Raw genomic sequence first — 15,874 nt, 5'->3', positions numbered from 1 at the left:
AACAAGCTGCACTTCTCAAGCAGAACAAAAATAATCACAAAATTCCTTTCTGAGATGTCTTCAGGTAAAAATTTGAAAATAATTGGCATTTCTATTTTTGCATGTGTTTCCTGTCAAAACCAAAGCAAAATTCTGAATTAGCACTTGGGAAGCAGACATTAAATATTTATAAATTATCCTATGTAATATCAGTGTCCAAACTTATTGATAGTGCTAAAACTCCAACCAAACTAAGTACTGGAAACACAAGTTTTCAGTGTCACTCATGCACAAATATAGTAAAGGTGTGAGGAGCCACACTTTTACAGTCTCGTCAAGTCCTGTTCTCTGCTCCAGTTGCAGATTTGCACATAAAGAAACATCAGAAGACAGTCTAACCTTCTGACTTGAGCAGCTTAAATAATTTTCTCTTGTTAGAATTTCAGTTAAATTGAAGTGCCTATCTTTAGAAGGGGAATGGTCTCTTAATATATTGATCACATGGCATTTACAGAGTGAAGACATGTATGGGTGGCATCAAGTTGTTCAGGGGACATTAGTCCTCCTATTAGCACTAATTCTGTGATGGAAAATAACCCATCATGTCCCATGGTGGCATCCACAGGCTTGCCCAGTCATGCTGAGGTTGCAGCCCTTCTTTTGTTTCTTTTACTGTTACTCACCCCTGCTGCTAAATTAGACACAGTGCATGAACTTGTATTTCATCCTGCTTTAACTCAGTCATTGCTTTATCTTTCCATAATGGATTAGAGAGCCTGGTATTTTCTCCCTGGGAAGCTTTTTAGTACACCATAATCAAATAATCTCTTAATCTTAGATCTGCTAAACAGCTGGAGTTTTTAAAGTCTTGCAATGGAAAAAAGCTTTTCCAGCCCTCAGATTACTTTTCCAGAATTTCTTTGGGTTTGTTGCTTTTTATTTTTCTGATTATTCTTTTATATTAAAAAAATCCATAATATTTCATACTAGTTTCACTAATGCCATCTTTTCTCCTGTTGTCACAGCACTGTGAGAACTCATTTAGAGCTTCATGTCATTTTTGAGTTCTTCTTTCCAGAGACATCATTTTCCAAGAGACAGTCTCATTTTACATTTTTTGCCCTATTCTTAAATTTATGTCAGTGTGCTATACTGTATTAACCTACCTTTGACTTAATTACAATATAGTTACAATACTGCAGGCAGAGTATTATGTGAGCATAGACTGACATGCCCCTTCTGGTAAGTGCCAAGTGTCTTCTCTGTTAACAAAGATACTACTTTATGACTATTCTTTATAGTGCTCAGTTGCTTAACAAACATCAGTCTCTGACTGGACACATCCCAGATTGGAGGAAAGAACACCAAGGATCTTTTGATGTGACAGGCAAGGCATTAAGTGCCATTGATCATGTTTACAGTAGCAAAATGAAAAGTAGAACTAAGATTTTAGTCATAATTCTTCATTTAACCATTAGAAAAAATACTGTTACTCAGTGTAGTGGCAGCAGAGACTTCCTTGAAATAGCTGCATTATTAGGACAAACTTAATTTTGACATTGTTTTTTCTTGTTCATTCATATTCATTCTTATTTATTTGTTCAGCTGTAGAGAATATACTCAACAATGCTGCAATGTGCTTTTTTGTTTATAAATGTTAAAAACGCTATTTCAACACTGTTTCCTGTCCCTCTTGGCCTGAGCAGTGAAGAATAAAGTCCAGATCCCAAATCCCTTAGCTGAGGCTTTTCTGTGCTTGATCATAGATAATTAAGTCTTTTCGTCTTTTTAGTGTTTTGGGAAAAAAATATTTGAAGGAACAAAATAAATTTCATTAGTGTAATAACACAGTATAGGGAGTTCAGAATATATATGCAGAAGCATCTGTATGTGTTCTGTAAATTTCAGGGCATGGTTGCTCTTCTTTACCAAATGCAAAGCACATTAAGTTAGCTCATTTTACACTACAATAACGCTAATTCTCTGCCAAGAGGAGCAGTTAAAAGCATGCCCACAAACATCTATCAAAGTTCTGCTGATTCAGGAAAACTGGTTAGCCAGTGGTAGCTCATTGAGGTGGCAGATCCTTTCCATCTCTACTGCTCCCTGATGCACTCGTTTTGCTGATTAGAAAAGTCTTGAGGCCAAGAAGTGACTACTTAAATTTATGACAGCTGAAAAACAAACAAAAAAAAGCTGTTACTTCATTTGAGATTTCACTAATAACTGCTCTAACTGTATTTAAATATGATGCCAACAAACCAAGTAACTTGCTGTAAGTTCAGGAGTTAATAGGGCTTGGATACACACTACTGTGTAACTGTGTTGTAGGTTAATGGCCATTATGCCAGCAAATAAACAAAATAGCCTTAAAAATGCATTTTTCTTCAAAGTCAATGATCCAGTATTTGTACATTTACATAATAATTTGCCAAATCAGAGTGTAAAATGGCTATCCCAGTAGTTACAATGTACTAGCAAGAGCTAGTGCTATTGTGCTTGAATTACTAAAAACATTCTTCAAATTTACAACCTGTTTATAAATACAGTTAGATTCTGACCTGGAGAGAATAAAATATAACAGCAGTCAGCCCAATCCAGCTGTGCAGACTGTACATGTTAGGAATGTTCTTGGCATTGTGGAAGTCAAACACGGCTACCATAGAAACAATTGCAAGAATCATAGCGATAGTATTTAATCCAGCATGTATGAACTTCATTAGGAGTTTGCTGCACTTCCAGATCCAGGGCAATCTGTACACAATAATAGCTGAAGAAAGAAGAGAAACAAGATTTTAGGCCTTACAGAATAATTTCTTTCAGATGTTAATAATTACACAATTCACATAGGTGCATTGTAAATTACAGCAAAATCCAACCTTAAGTCTTCTAAAAAGTCTCTTAAAAGGTTTTTTTCTCATGCACTTAGCATAGCATACTCTCAAAATACAACTGAGGCTTAAATATAGCTTTTTAGGGATTTCTTCTCAATTATAAAAATCCCACAAACTTAAGTGTGTTAAAAAAAACCCAAAACAAACAGTAAATAACTTGGTGTCATATTTTCCTCAGTCATTAAGTTGATTTAACAGGGATTTGGTATAGGATTTTGATTTTCTGCTACTAGTCAGATTGGAGCAATATAGCCTGATTCTTATATTGAGAAGATCACTTGTTGATCTTAAATATATAAATAGGATTTATGTATTTATATTAATTTATATTTATATTATATATAATTATAAATATATAAAATATATTTATATATTTATATTTTCTATTTATATTTATATAAATATAAGGATTTATATTTATATTTTATATAAATATAAAATAGGATTATTTTATAATATTTGTTCTCTTTGCAACTTTGGATAATGCTATTCTCTAATTGCATAGATACTTATATGACTGTATGACATGCTATATGACATAGATATCAATAAGACTACTTTGAATGGGAAAATGTTCTTCAGCATAAGGGAATCATAATCTGACTTTAGAGACAAGAGCATTTAACAAATGCAAGTCTTCCACCACTGTTAGATGAATGTAGGGAAGTTTTGCCTACGGATGAATTAATAACTCTAGCAGACAATGTTTTTTCCAATCTGAACAAAACAGTAATTTCCACTGTTTTAACTCCAGATGATCCATAAAAATAACTTAACCTACAGCTGCTTCTTGCCGAGTTTTCTCCAAGATCCCCGCTGCCCCTATCTGCCACAACTGTCCCCTGTCATATGACCCAAATGCTTTCCACAGGGGACACAAGTGGGCCAGATTACATCATTGAGCTCCAGGTACATCTGATTACACACTAGATAGTAATTCTGGATGTGTGACAGCTCATAAGTATATTCACCTAACAGGGGACAAATATTTATGAGGACAACTGATAATTTGACCAATAAAGACTAATGCCCCTATCTATAATGTCTTGCCTGAACAAAGTCTGAGCTCCACTCAGTGATTCATCACACCCTAATTTAAGGCTTCTGCCTATGAAATTATAGTGAAAATTTTATTTAAGGCTTCTGCCTATGGAATTATGGTGAAAAATTTATATATAATTAGCTATAATAAAACAAAGGAATAATAATTTATATAGGTTTTTTTTAACAATCCTGTTCCAAACATTAAGAAATAGAAAAGTTTTATCTAAGTGATTCTCATGTGCCCTACTCATTCATTACTTCTCCATAACCCTTGCATTTTAAGCAAAAAGCATAGATTATGGAAAATAAATAGAATATTATCTCTGCATGTTCTGATGAATAGTAGTAATAAATGACAAATTTTTTTAAAGTTCTGTTCACACTTTTTTTTAACTTGGATGAATTTCAGTAAGTACAGTACTACACTAAATAATTCACAAACAGTTTACAAGTCACATTCCCATACTATGATGAGATTTTAAATCTATGTATGCTTTTACATACTGTGTGAAAATATAATGCTGGAATGAAGTGTTCCTTAGAATATTTAAATATATACAGCACTTAGGTTGGTTTTGGCTTTCTACTCTAAAAAGCAACAGTAGTAAATCCTACAAAGTCTGGAAGATAGAAACCTTGTTTATAAGATTATTTATCTGTCTTAAATCAATCTATTACAGAAATGTGATTCTGCGTACCAAGCTTACCACCTCCAACAGTTCCCCAAAGTGATGTTACATGATAATGTTAGACTCATAGAATCCTAGAATTGCTAAGGTTAGAAAATACCTCTCACATAATTGAGTTTGACCATTAACCTATCACTGCTACATCTACAATAAACCATGTCCTGAGCACCACATTTATGTTTTTTGTGATTCCATCACTTTTCTGGGCATCTGTTTCAATACCTGACCACCATTTCAGTGAAGAAATTTTTGCAAGTATCCAATCTTAACCTACTCTGGTGCAACTAGAGGCCATTTCCTCTTTCCTCCTTGGGAGATGAGATCGATCCTCATCTGCTGTAGCCTCCTTTCAGACAGCTGTAGAGAACGATATGGTCCCCCCAAGCCTCCTTTTCTCCAGGCTAAACACCCCCAGCTCCCTCAGCTGCTTCTCTTCAGACTTGTGCTCCAGACGCTTCACCAGCTTCATTGCCCTTCTCTGGACCTGTTCCAGCACCTCAATGTCTGTCTTGTACTAAGGGGGGAAAAACTTGACACAAGATTTGAGGCATGGCCTCACCAGTAGTGGATACAAGGAGGAACAATCACTGCCCTGGTCCTGCTGGCCACACTATTGCTGATACAGGCCAGGATTCTGTTGGCCTTCTTGGCCACCCAGGCACACACTGGCTCATGTTCAGCCAGCTGGCAATAATATCCTGCATTAGACTATTATGAACCAACTTAGTACTAATGATAATGACTCCTAATTTTGTAAAGCAGATGTGTCAAAAGGCCCCAAAACAAGTTTCCACATCTCATGAGGATATTCCCAATAAATCCTTCTTGCCATATGTCCCACAGAATTGTCAATAATTTATTCATGGTGCAGCAGAGTACTAGACTCTGTATGAAGAAAACTTAATGAGCATAGGTCCTCCTCATCTCAGTTTTTAGTCTTTGATCTCAGAGGGTCAAGTCTGGGCTAAAATTTTTATATAATATTTTTTTGTTGTCATCTAGCTGATTTAACTTCCAAAAGCACTATTAAACTCCCTAGTCACTTGTCCACATAGTCTCAGATCTCTGTTTGGGCCTTGAATTCTCTAAGTTGTTTCCCATAAACATTACAATAGAAAACCAAGGAATAACCGACTAATTCTTTGGCCAGTTGTTAACCTTCATTACCATGTTGCATGCCACAGCCCAGGCCATTTGCATGATATTACAGTTTGGTTTAATAATCTTTCTGTGAGGGCTTTGTGTGAACTTACACATTGCAATTTCAGCAGATTTGGTTAATCACTGTGAAAAGATAGAGTTTTATTTCCCCATCACCATTTCTGTGTGCTTCTCCCTGCCTTTCTCGTAACTGGTGCTTTTCTAATCTGCAGGAGGAAAGAAGACAGTCTGGGGAACAAAGGGAAGAGAAGGAAGATTCACCTTTCAGTGAGTACAAGCTCTTAAAAACTTACTCAGATGTGATGTGTAATTTCATGTCAAAATTAAAATAGCCTAGGTTAAAAGCATATACGCAATTAGAATGTTTGGTGGTGACATGGTAAAGCAGCCTCATGAAGAGCTTTCTCAAGGCAGAACATCTCTATTAAGAACATGCTATTAAGAAATTTGACAGCCTAGGCACCCTGGACTGAGGTTTTTGACTCAGACCGTACTCCTCTTTTGATCTATGATTTTAAAACACATCACATAGGGCAGAGTTGTCTTGCAGTATTTTTATATGACATGGGATATCTGTCCTTTTACAAATGTACAGGGCAAAATTCTAGAGTTATTGACCAACATGACATTTCCAGTGTTTGTATAGACCATTAAACTCAAGAAACAATTGGTTTAGTTATTATTTAAAATCCTCTACTCAAATTTAACCAAGTTTTTTTTAGCTACACCTTCCAACTTTCAACTCCTTAAAGACTTATCTTTCTTGTATGTGTCCAAAGAGGTATCTGATTTCTCGCTCTCATCCAAATTGCTTTGAATTCAATGGCAGACTTCCATCAGCCAAATTTGAGTCAGATTCACAGTGGTATCTTATCTGTTGATATTTCATCTGATTTACTACAATACCCCTTCAGTCTCCAACTTTGCTTTTCCTATTATGTAATAGGACTTCCTAAATTATGCCGTATTATTAGCGAATTCCTTGTATGCGTGTGGTTTCTTAGCTATGGTAAACTTCCATTTACTTTACATATATCCTTACCTATACAGGGCTTGGGGGAACCCCCTTTCTCTCTGACACAGGGAAAAAACTGAGTTTCAGAGAAAAAAAATAGAAAATACATAGGAAAAAGATGCAGAAAGCCTCTCCCTATTTTCTTCAAAAGTTCTATGCTTATATATAAAAAAAGAGGTTGAGCACATGAAGTAGATCTTAGTAGTGAAGTCAACAGGTGGTTTTCATTGCTTATTTATAGCCTGAAATTACACTTCCTGTTGAGCAGTATTATGTAAAACGACTTCAAAATATGGTTTATTGCTCAATACTGGTTTGCAGCTTGAAGCCACAAGAAGGCTGAGAACAGTCCCACTCCCACTGAAAAACAAAAATTTACAGTGTGTGTTCAAATCACAACATTCTCTTCATAGGCAGAACAAGACAGCCTTCAGCATCTTCCAGCCTTTTGACTGGCTGGAAGTGTAATGGGAAAATGTTAGTCCACAACTGAACTTTATGAAATCCAAAGTTCATACACTCTTAAAGAAAAAAAAAAAAAAAAAAAAAAAAAAAGAAAAAAAAAAAAAAAAAAAAAAAAAAAAAAAAAAAAAAACCCCCCAAAAAAACCAAAAAAAAAAAAAAAAAAGGAAAAAAAGAGAGAGAAAAAAAAGAAGCAACCCTGTATCTTAATGATTATATGTTAGTTAAGCAACAGAATAAATTATTCATTTAAGAGATATGCTTTACAAAACAATTCATCCTAAGTTTAGCCTGAAGAGCTGCATTTTAGTAATGCTTGTGGTGCTACACTTTCTCTGGCAAAAACCCTGTTCCTGGATCAAGCTTCTGTGGTACTGAACTTTCCTTTCTCTTCTTGGGACTGGAAAAGAGCCAAAAGAGAAACTTTCCTAGGGCAACATTTCTGGCATTTCGATGTTCAACTTGCATAAATTCCAGCTGCTTAGGAAAAACACACCTCGCAGGCACTACTCCAAGTGCACGGCAATCCCCGGGCCAGGATAAACAAGTGCTTGCAGAAAGAAAACCCCAAAACAACCGAGACCCCATATGTAGCAATTTTGGTTTATTACAAGGCACTCGTTGTCCCTTGCCGCGAGTGCCGGCTTCCCTGAGCTGCGGACCGACCGCCGCGCTGCCGCTGTGACCCGCTCCCGGCCGCGGGCCGTCCCGGCGGCTCCGCCCGCTGCCTCCCGCGCCGCGCAGCCCCGGCCGCGCCACCCCGGCCCCAGGCAGGCCCGGCTCCCCCCCCGCTCCGCGCCGACCCGGGCCCCCGACGCACCGATGCCCTGGATGAAGACGAAGCCCGTGATTATAAGGACGGGGTGCCAGTTGAATTCCCCCGGGCTGCCGTCCCAGCTCAGCCCCTCGCGGTAGTGGAAGACCCAGACGAGGGAGAGGATGACCGACACGAAGCCGACCAGCAGCGAAGAGGCCAGGAGCGCCAGGAATCGCCCGTAGTCCTCCATCTTTCGAGCCCCGTGCGCGGCAGCGAGCGCCGCGAATGAGGGGCGAGCCGGCGGCCGGGCGGGGTCGGGCTCGGGCCCGGGGGCACGGGACGGGACGGGACGGGACGGGACGGACGCAGCGGGGGCGGGAGCAGGAGCAGGGCGGCACTCCGCGATCCTCCGCGCCCCTCCACCCTGCCCTCTCCGAGCGTCCCGTCGCATTCACAACTCCGCCTTAGAAAATAATTTTCTGTGTGAGCCTGTCCCCTGCCATGATGGCAGCCCGACTGCGCTCCCGCCGGCAGCCAAGGAGGGGAGCGGGTGGTCACGGGTTTTGTGCCGAGCGGCTGTTGTGGAGGTTGGGGAGTTCACAGACCCGCCAGAAAGATAAGCCGCCGCAGTCATAAGCACTTACAGATAAAGTAGGAGTGCTGTGATGAAGAAGAGACAGCGCACACAGAAACTGCAGAGGAGAAGCGCACTTAAAGACACTGATGTACCTACCTGGAGCACAGTCTTGCCATCATGATCGCCCCCTTCTCACTGGATTAATTGAGTGCTCCAAATATAGTACAGATACTAACCAGTTTCATACGTGGAGTCTGGCCTAAGTATGCAGGAGGACGTGGACATTGTTCTATTGGACAGCATAAATATATCAAATGTCCACTAGCAAAGAAAGGGAATGCTAAAACTTAGACAATTCCAATAGGTATGGAAAGGCCCATTGTAGGAAGTTAGAGACGAAAACAGAAGGGGACAAAAAAAAAAAAGAATTACAAAAGAGACAACAGACCTGCCAAAAATGTAACATGATAGATTAGACCAGTTGGGTCAAATCACATAGTCAGCAGTTGCTTTTTGTTTTGGTGTAGAACATTCAGCTGCTCTGAAGCCTGTCAATGTGGTAGGAGGATATGCCCAAACATATATTCAGCACTAATTTTCTGGTATTTGATTAGCTTACTTTTAAAATACATGTAGTGTCGAAGTACAGTTCATTAATTGATTGAAAGAAAAAAAATACTATGTACTCTGGCTAGCATTTGATCTCTCTGGTATCTCACACTTAAACTGAGGCCTAGAAAATGAAACGGTTTTATGAAACTTAAAATAGTTTTGGTAGAATACTGCCAATTCAAACACCATACTTACTAAAGTGTTGGAAATATCTACATAGAGACATGAAGACCAAGCCAGGTTGGAGTGGGATGCAAATATATTTCTTCATTATTTTCTTTAATCTCCTAAAAATACACACTGACGTTTTAAAGAAAAGCTTGACTTGAGCAGCACTTGTATAAAGATATTTAGCTTTAGTTTGCATGGATTTGGTGTGACCTGCCCTCAGGATTTAACTGGTTGCTCATTCTACTCACAATGGCAAGTAGAACACTTGTTAAATTTCACAGCATTGAAGAGACAATCCAAGTCCTAATGATGAATGCACTCATGCATAATCTTGCCAGGGTGCCAGATTGTCATTAGCTTATGAGGCACACAGGTCATCTTAATATTATGGTCAGAAAAATTTAACTTTTGTCTCTGTAAAGCATAAAAACTGACAGAAATGTTTATTTTAACTTGTCTCCTATGAACAAAATCTCTCAATTGCAAAATGCTTCCAGTTCCCACTGATTTCAACAAGCTTTGATTACATCCAGTATCCCAACAGTCCCATTTAGGAATCTTCTACTCAACTGGATTTTACTTAAGCTAAAACTATATTTCTCAGAAGACTTTTGTGAATTCCTATAGCTCAAACTGGTTTACCCTGTTAAAGCAGCAAATAACAAGATCAGACACAAAATTCCATTGAACTGAATATGAAGCCTAGTTTTACCAAGTAATGATGAACAATTTTTAAAGCAATTATAACTGAAGAAATTCTAAAGCTTGGAGGTTGTTAAATAAACCAAAACAGAACAAAGTACAAAATAATTTGTTAGACAAAGTTAAATGTTCTTTATGGAACATCTGTAATGCAGAAGAGATTTCAGGCAGCACCATTAGTAACTCCGGCCTGTACTCCTCTGCATTTCCTCTTCTTCCACCTCTTCTTGCCCACCTGGTGCAAATATCAGATTGGCGCAGAATCAGAAGCAATCCTCAGCACAGCTACCATGTCTGAGTGGATTTCATGTTTACTTGGGGTGGGAACTCGACATGATACAGTTGACTGCTGAGGGCTGAATGACGCACTTGATAATCTGTTTGGAAAATAACCCCCCACATAAAAATGACACTACCCTGTATGGGGCTTTCAAGTCTCCTTGCAAGGATGCAATAAATACCTGGTTTTGTGGTATTACTGTGCATAGGTTCTACAGCAGTTCATAATCTCTACTCTTTTTCAGAGCTTCCTAGAGACAATGTTTTTTTTTCAGTACATTACCAACTTTGTCAGTGTGTATTTCCTCTTAGCAGTTCTGTTGGGACATGATCTAACATGCACTTCTTTCTTTGGGTTGCTGCATTGTCAGATGTAGGATAATTATGACTTCAGACCTGGAAGAACTTCAAAGCAGACAGATAAAATAAGACCTAGGAAACTGACAAAGATTCAGAGATTATTTTGAAGAGGTAGCAATGGATTCCTGCCAGTATTACATGTAAGGTACTTGGCAACTGCTGTCACCATTGCTATACCATTAATACATTTTGAGAGCAGCAGCCTAAACGTAAGTGTACATAAATGCTTGTCTAAGCAACACACCATATCACCATAGGCCATTATTTTGTGCTTCTGATGTAACTTTTTTAAGACAGGAAATGTTTCTAATTTCCAGTGACCAATAACTGACTTGTCAGAGCTCTACTTAGAATAAGATTAGAGTCTCTTTTACCAGCTACAATATTATCTATTTTTCCATGCTGGACAAGTCATCTAAGAGCTAAGCCTTAGACCTGGATATTTCAGATAAGTTACAGTATCCCTTAAAGCATTTGAATGATTTTTTCAGAAACTTGGTGGCTGTTCATTTTATAAACAAACAAAAGTGCTGAGATTGTCCAGTCAGTTTTGTTCTGGCAGCTAATTTAACTGGCTGTTGTGGACACTTTAGAAATACCTCTGTAGAAGTTATCTTACCAGGAGTAATACAGACAAAGGAGTTCAAGTAATTAGTGTTTGAATGGCACAAACAAACCGGGATGATCCTTTTACTCTTTTTGGTACTGAGTTCCATGCCTAAGCAACAGATCCGTTTGACCTGAGAACATCAATAGCAAAGGTCAAATTAATTTTGTCTTTGCAAATTGCAAATTGTGACTATGGAGCAAGACTCTTCCAATAAATTATTTTTACTTATTCTCCATCCTAGAAGGAGCTTTTGCTGAGATAAAATAAGACACATAGTGCACCTTTTGTCCAGAATGTTGTACTGGTCATAGGCCGGTCATTGTTACCTGTGCAATGAAACTCTTTTTTTGATCTTCAATCTATAAACATTTTGCTTCTTTGAGTTGTAGGATATTTTTCTAATAATTATTTTTTAGAAGCTTTCTGAAGTTGTGGAACTGTGTAGAATTGTCAAAGCAAGATTATAAGGTTTTACTGCTTTCAGTTTTCATTTGGCTTGTGCTTTCCTATTTTCTTCCCTACCACTCACCAGCCTTGCCAGCGAGTATGTGCTCCAATGAAGAGAAAGGCAGGATGTGCACTCTTTACCTTAAAAGCAAATCTTATCAAGAGAAGTCACTCCTTCATATCTTTCAAATTTCTAGGTGGGGAAATTCCACCTGGGTCTCTAAACAGCTATATTTATCAAATACAAATAAAGGGCTAGCATTTTTGGGATCCCATTTCTGCTTCTCTGTACTCTCTCCAGTTATTGAGATGTCATGGTGAAGTAGAAAATCAAAAGTGATTCTGTTGAAGTAGAAATGCTGGAAGTATGCTGCTTTGGTCCACAAAACAAAATGTTCCTAAGACAGCCATAAAATCAAGCCAGCTTTCAGGCAGTACAAGAATAGGCAGTGACATTACAAAGGGCTAAAATGGGAAGAGCATGGTGTCAACATTCAGGAGTTTCCTAGACTTCCATTGCCCCAGAGCATGGAAATAAGTGCAACCATGCTGCAAATTGCATGTTAGAGGCGGGCAACATCCAAAGCTGAGACTAACTGCAGATACAGAAGATAATAGGGAAAATTGCCAACATATGAGTCTGAATCTGGAACATTCAAGTAAACATGTTAACAGAATCATTTTCCTGCCTGTCTTCTGGCAAGCAGCTGTTGCTGGGGACTGTCTGGAGAGCCTGCAAGCCTATCATGTGGAATGCATTGCTTCTCCTGCAGCATCTCAAGTAAGCCAGAGTTCTTGAGTCACTTTGTGGAATTTTAGCTTTCCCTCCCATGTTTCCTTTTTTCTTCCTGAGAATGTGCCCTTACTCTTCCCTAAAAATATAATGTTCTCAACAACACTATTCCTTCTCCACTCAGGCAGGAATAAGGCATTTGTACTCCCAGTTTACTAAATGAGTTACTAAGCTATACCAAGTGGTTCTTAGCAATCACATCATTGTAACTCTTCATTCTGCTAGGATACCTAGTTCATTTTATTTAAAAAATCAATCCCCCAAAAAAAAGCAATCTATTTTTGCAGATGTTAATCTTTTATTAGCCAAATCAAGCACTTTGACTACTTTATTAAATCTATAAATATTTGAATGCACTGACATAAAATTATTTTCTATATTATTTCTAATTCTTTCTATATTCTATAAGAATATAATAACCTGAAGATTTTGGTCATTGTTTTGTAATTTCAGTAAAGCAGAAATAAATACATGGTTGTAGAAATGCCAAGTCTAGAAACCAGAGAGCTTCAAGTGATCCTCTCCAAATTGTTGATACAATTCAGTTATTATTGGTGAGGCACTGCTACAGACATACCAGATCAAGTCCAGAAAAAATAAGCTCTTTATAGGTTTTGCAGTGTAGTAATACTTGTCAGTTAGAAAAGAACTCAGTTGCTGTTCTATATATTCTTTTGTGGTTCAGTCTTAGAAAATCAGTTTTATTACTTACCCTTTTTTGCACTTACCATTTAGGATTTGTTCATTCTGGCAACAGCAGAAAGTTTGTTTCAAGCAACCTTTGGTGAAATCCAACATGAATTCACTACTCCATGACCTGTTTAATTACTAGACCAACACTTTGCTTTTTGTAGGCAGAGTACTCAGAGCCCCTGCTTTAAGCAGCAAACAGCAGTTCCTCACTGTTCTTTCAGAAAGCACTCAGCTTATGTGCCACCCTACACAGGTGTCCTTTCTAGCAGGTATCCCTTTAAACAATCTTTATTATAACTGGGAACCAAATTGATTAATTAGCTGTTCCATCTTGTGGGATAGCTGTTACAGTTCCATAAGGAAAAAAATTCTTGCTGTTGAGTTTTTGGCAATCTTCAGTTACTGTTAAGTAATATGAAAAGTCTTTTTCTCAATAACAAGAGGGGGAAAAAAAGACATAATGAGAATAAAATGAGCAAGAAACTGTGCTGTTAAAGTAATTGGACATAAGAAACATTTTTCCACATTGAAAATGCAGAAAGTTTGGGTGAAGTTACTTAATTGTGAATGTTGGCAAAAGTTGTTAAGACCCCTTTATTTCTATGTGTGAAATACACATTTGAGAGTCTTTCCTCACATTAAGAGTTCACTTGTATATTTACATCCTTCTACATATGTATATATAATCTTTTTCCCTTGGGCATCTAGTGCTAGTGAAAATAATGGAAACATAGGCCATAATCCTTTCAGGTTTGACCTGTTAAAGGATGCACTTGAAACTGCATTTGATGTAATTAATTGAGGTTTTATCTGCGAACTCTGGAAACCATGGCATGAGTGCTAAGCACCCCCTGAAAATCACAGGAAACAAGACTACTCACAATTTCACACTAACAGTTCCTTAGTCTGATTTTTGTATAATAAAAGTCTATCAGTAAGTGGCTTTCCTGATCATAAAGGAGTTAGGTACTGCCTATGAGAAGTAAAGAAAATTTTTGTCTTCTCTTACTCTTAATTAATCTAATGCATTAATTCACATTTAATATCAATTTGACACTACAGAACAGTACACCCCTGCCAGCAACAGTGACTAAAAAATGTTTCCATATAAAATCTCCTGGCAAAGTATGAAGTACTAACTTTTTTTTCTGGTGGCTAAGTTTTGTTTAGAAAATAACTAAGTAAAAGCAGTAAATTCAGGGAGGCTACCACCAAGGAAGCGGGTATTTGTATTTGGTTTAGATACAGTTATTTTAAACAGTTTAAAAACTACTGGTTTGTGGTCAGCATTTTCCTCCCATTTAAACACAAGTTTATTTTCAGAATTTTCTGGGTCCCTGCATTAGTACAGAAGGCAACTCACAGCTTGAAAAGCACAAACCATAAGCATTTAATGATTCTGTGTCTTTAGTGTGTTCCAGACTGTAAGTAGGGTGCCAAGACACTCAGAAGTGTTCAGGGCTAGTTGTTTGGGATTCTCTGTTTTTAAATAGCTTTCAAGGTGTTATGAATGAAAATGTCTATGTGGGACCTGCCAGGATGGAAATCTGCCATTAGCTGTAGCACAGCAACACAGTGTGCATTTAGAGTGATAGAATTTCTTACACAAGACCCAGTCTTCAAAGTCTGGGCTGCTTTTGGCCATTACAAATTGCTGCATTAAAAAAACCAACCCCAAACTACAAAAACAAAACCAAAAAACCCTGATGTACATTTATAGTTGTAGCCAACTCTTATTTTATAAGTCTGCCAAAGCTTAAAAATTAGCCACTAGGACGCATAGCGAACTCCTGGAAGCTACGGTTTGTCTTCGTGGCTGTTCATATGAACAGCACCTGCACTATTTAATATAGGATGGAAGTTTCAATGTCTTTCTCTGGGAAGAACTGCTTCAAAAAGCCAAACAGCAATAAGCATAAAATTTAAGTATTTACCTTCACATATATATATATATATAAATATATATAGTTACTTACAAAATAGCAGGTAATGGACAGATGTTTTTTCCTCGACTCAAAGTGAAAATTTATGGAAGATAGGGGGGAAGCTGGGTGTTGCTGCTGCCCTTTATTTCCACTGTTGTTTCATGATCTTTTTAAATGTCTTTTTAAATGTTTTCATGATCTTTTTAAATGTCCTTTTTGTGTTGTTTTTTCTTTCCACAATTATAATTCACTTTTTCTTTTGCATTACATTTTCCTTAAAAACTCACAATAGAAAATTTTTATCATTTTTCTAGAGCTCTTCTCTATCGCATCATCTAGAATGATCCAACTTAATTAGTAAAACCCAGAGAAAAAATAAATATTTACATTTAGAGTTACCATGCTTATGATGACGGTGAGGGTAGTGAGTTCTGCTTTGATGAGCTATGCTCCTGAGCCCATCTTTATCACCATGAAGTCTACAGCCTGGGTTTTGTTCTTGTGGGTGTTTTTTAATTTAAAATGAAAGCTTTCATTCTGCAGATTCTGAATATACCACATAGAACTCCAATGTAGCAATAGGCTGCACACAGTGCTAAGGGTGAACAGTTGGGAGCTTTGGCTCAGACTGAACAACTCCTGAACCTTAACAGAGTCAGGCAGAGAATTGCTTGGATATACATATATATGTAAAAAACATATAA

The 15,874-nt window shown here is 37.7% G+C and overlaps 1 protein-coding gene and 1 long non-coding RNA gene across 3 annotated transcripts in view; one reads left to right on the top strand and one right to left on the bottom strand.

Annotated features, from left to right (window-relative positions):
- Window positions 1–7,291, top strand: part of LOC119702956 — a 24,791-nt gene extending 17,500 nt beyond the window's left edge. For both annotated transcript variants that reach the window (XR_005257509.1, XR_005257508.1), the window contains one exon: window positions 5,980–7,291. This is a non-coding gene — a long non-coding RNA (uncharacterized LOC119702956). The remainder of the gene's footprint in view (window positions 1–5,979) is intronic.
- The window catches only part of LOC119702955 (cytochrome b reductase 1), a 24,141-nt gene extending 8,386 nt beyond the window's left edge, over window positions 1–15,755 (bottom strand). The window contains exons 1-2 of the mRNA XM_038141768.1: window positions 8,065–15,755; window positions 2,541–2,749 (exon numbers count right to left, since the gene is read on the bottom strand). Coding sequence (XP_037997696.1) covers window positions 2,541–2,749; window positions 8,065–8,452 — 597 coding nt within the window. The 5' untranslated portion in view covers window positions 8,453–15,755. The remainder of the gene's footprint in view (window positions 1–2,540; window positions 2,750–8,064) is intronic.
- Between the last annotated feature and the right edge of the window lie 119 nt (window positions 15,756–15,874).

This window comes from Motacilla alba, chromosome 7, assembly GCF_015832195.1.
Source record: "Motacilla alba alba isolate MOTALB_02 chromosome 7, Motacilla_alba_V1.0_pri, whole genome shotgun sequence".
NCBI lineage: Eukaryota > Metazoa > Chordata > Aves > Passeriformes > Motacillidae > Motacilla > Motacilla alba.
Note: the sequence above shows the minus strand (reverse complement) of the source record. Positions and strands in the feature narration are given on the sequence as shown.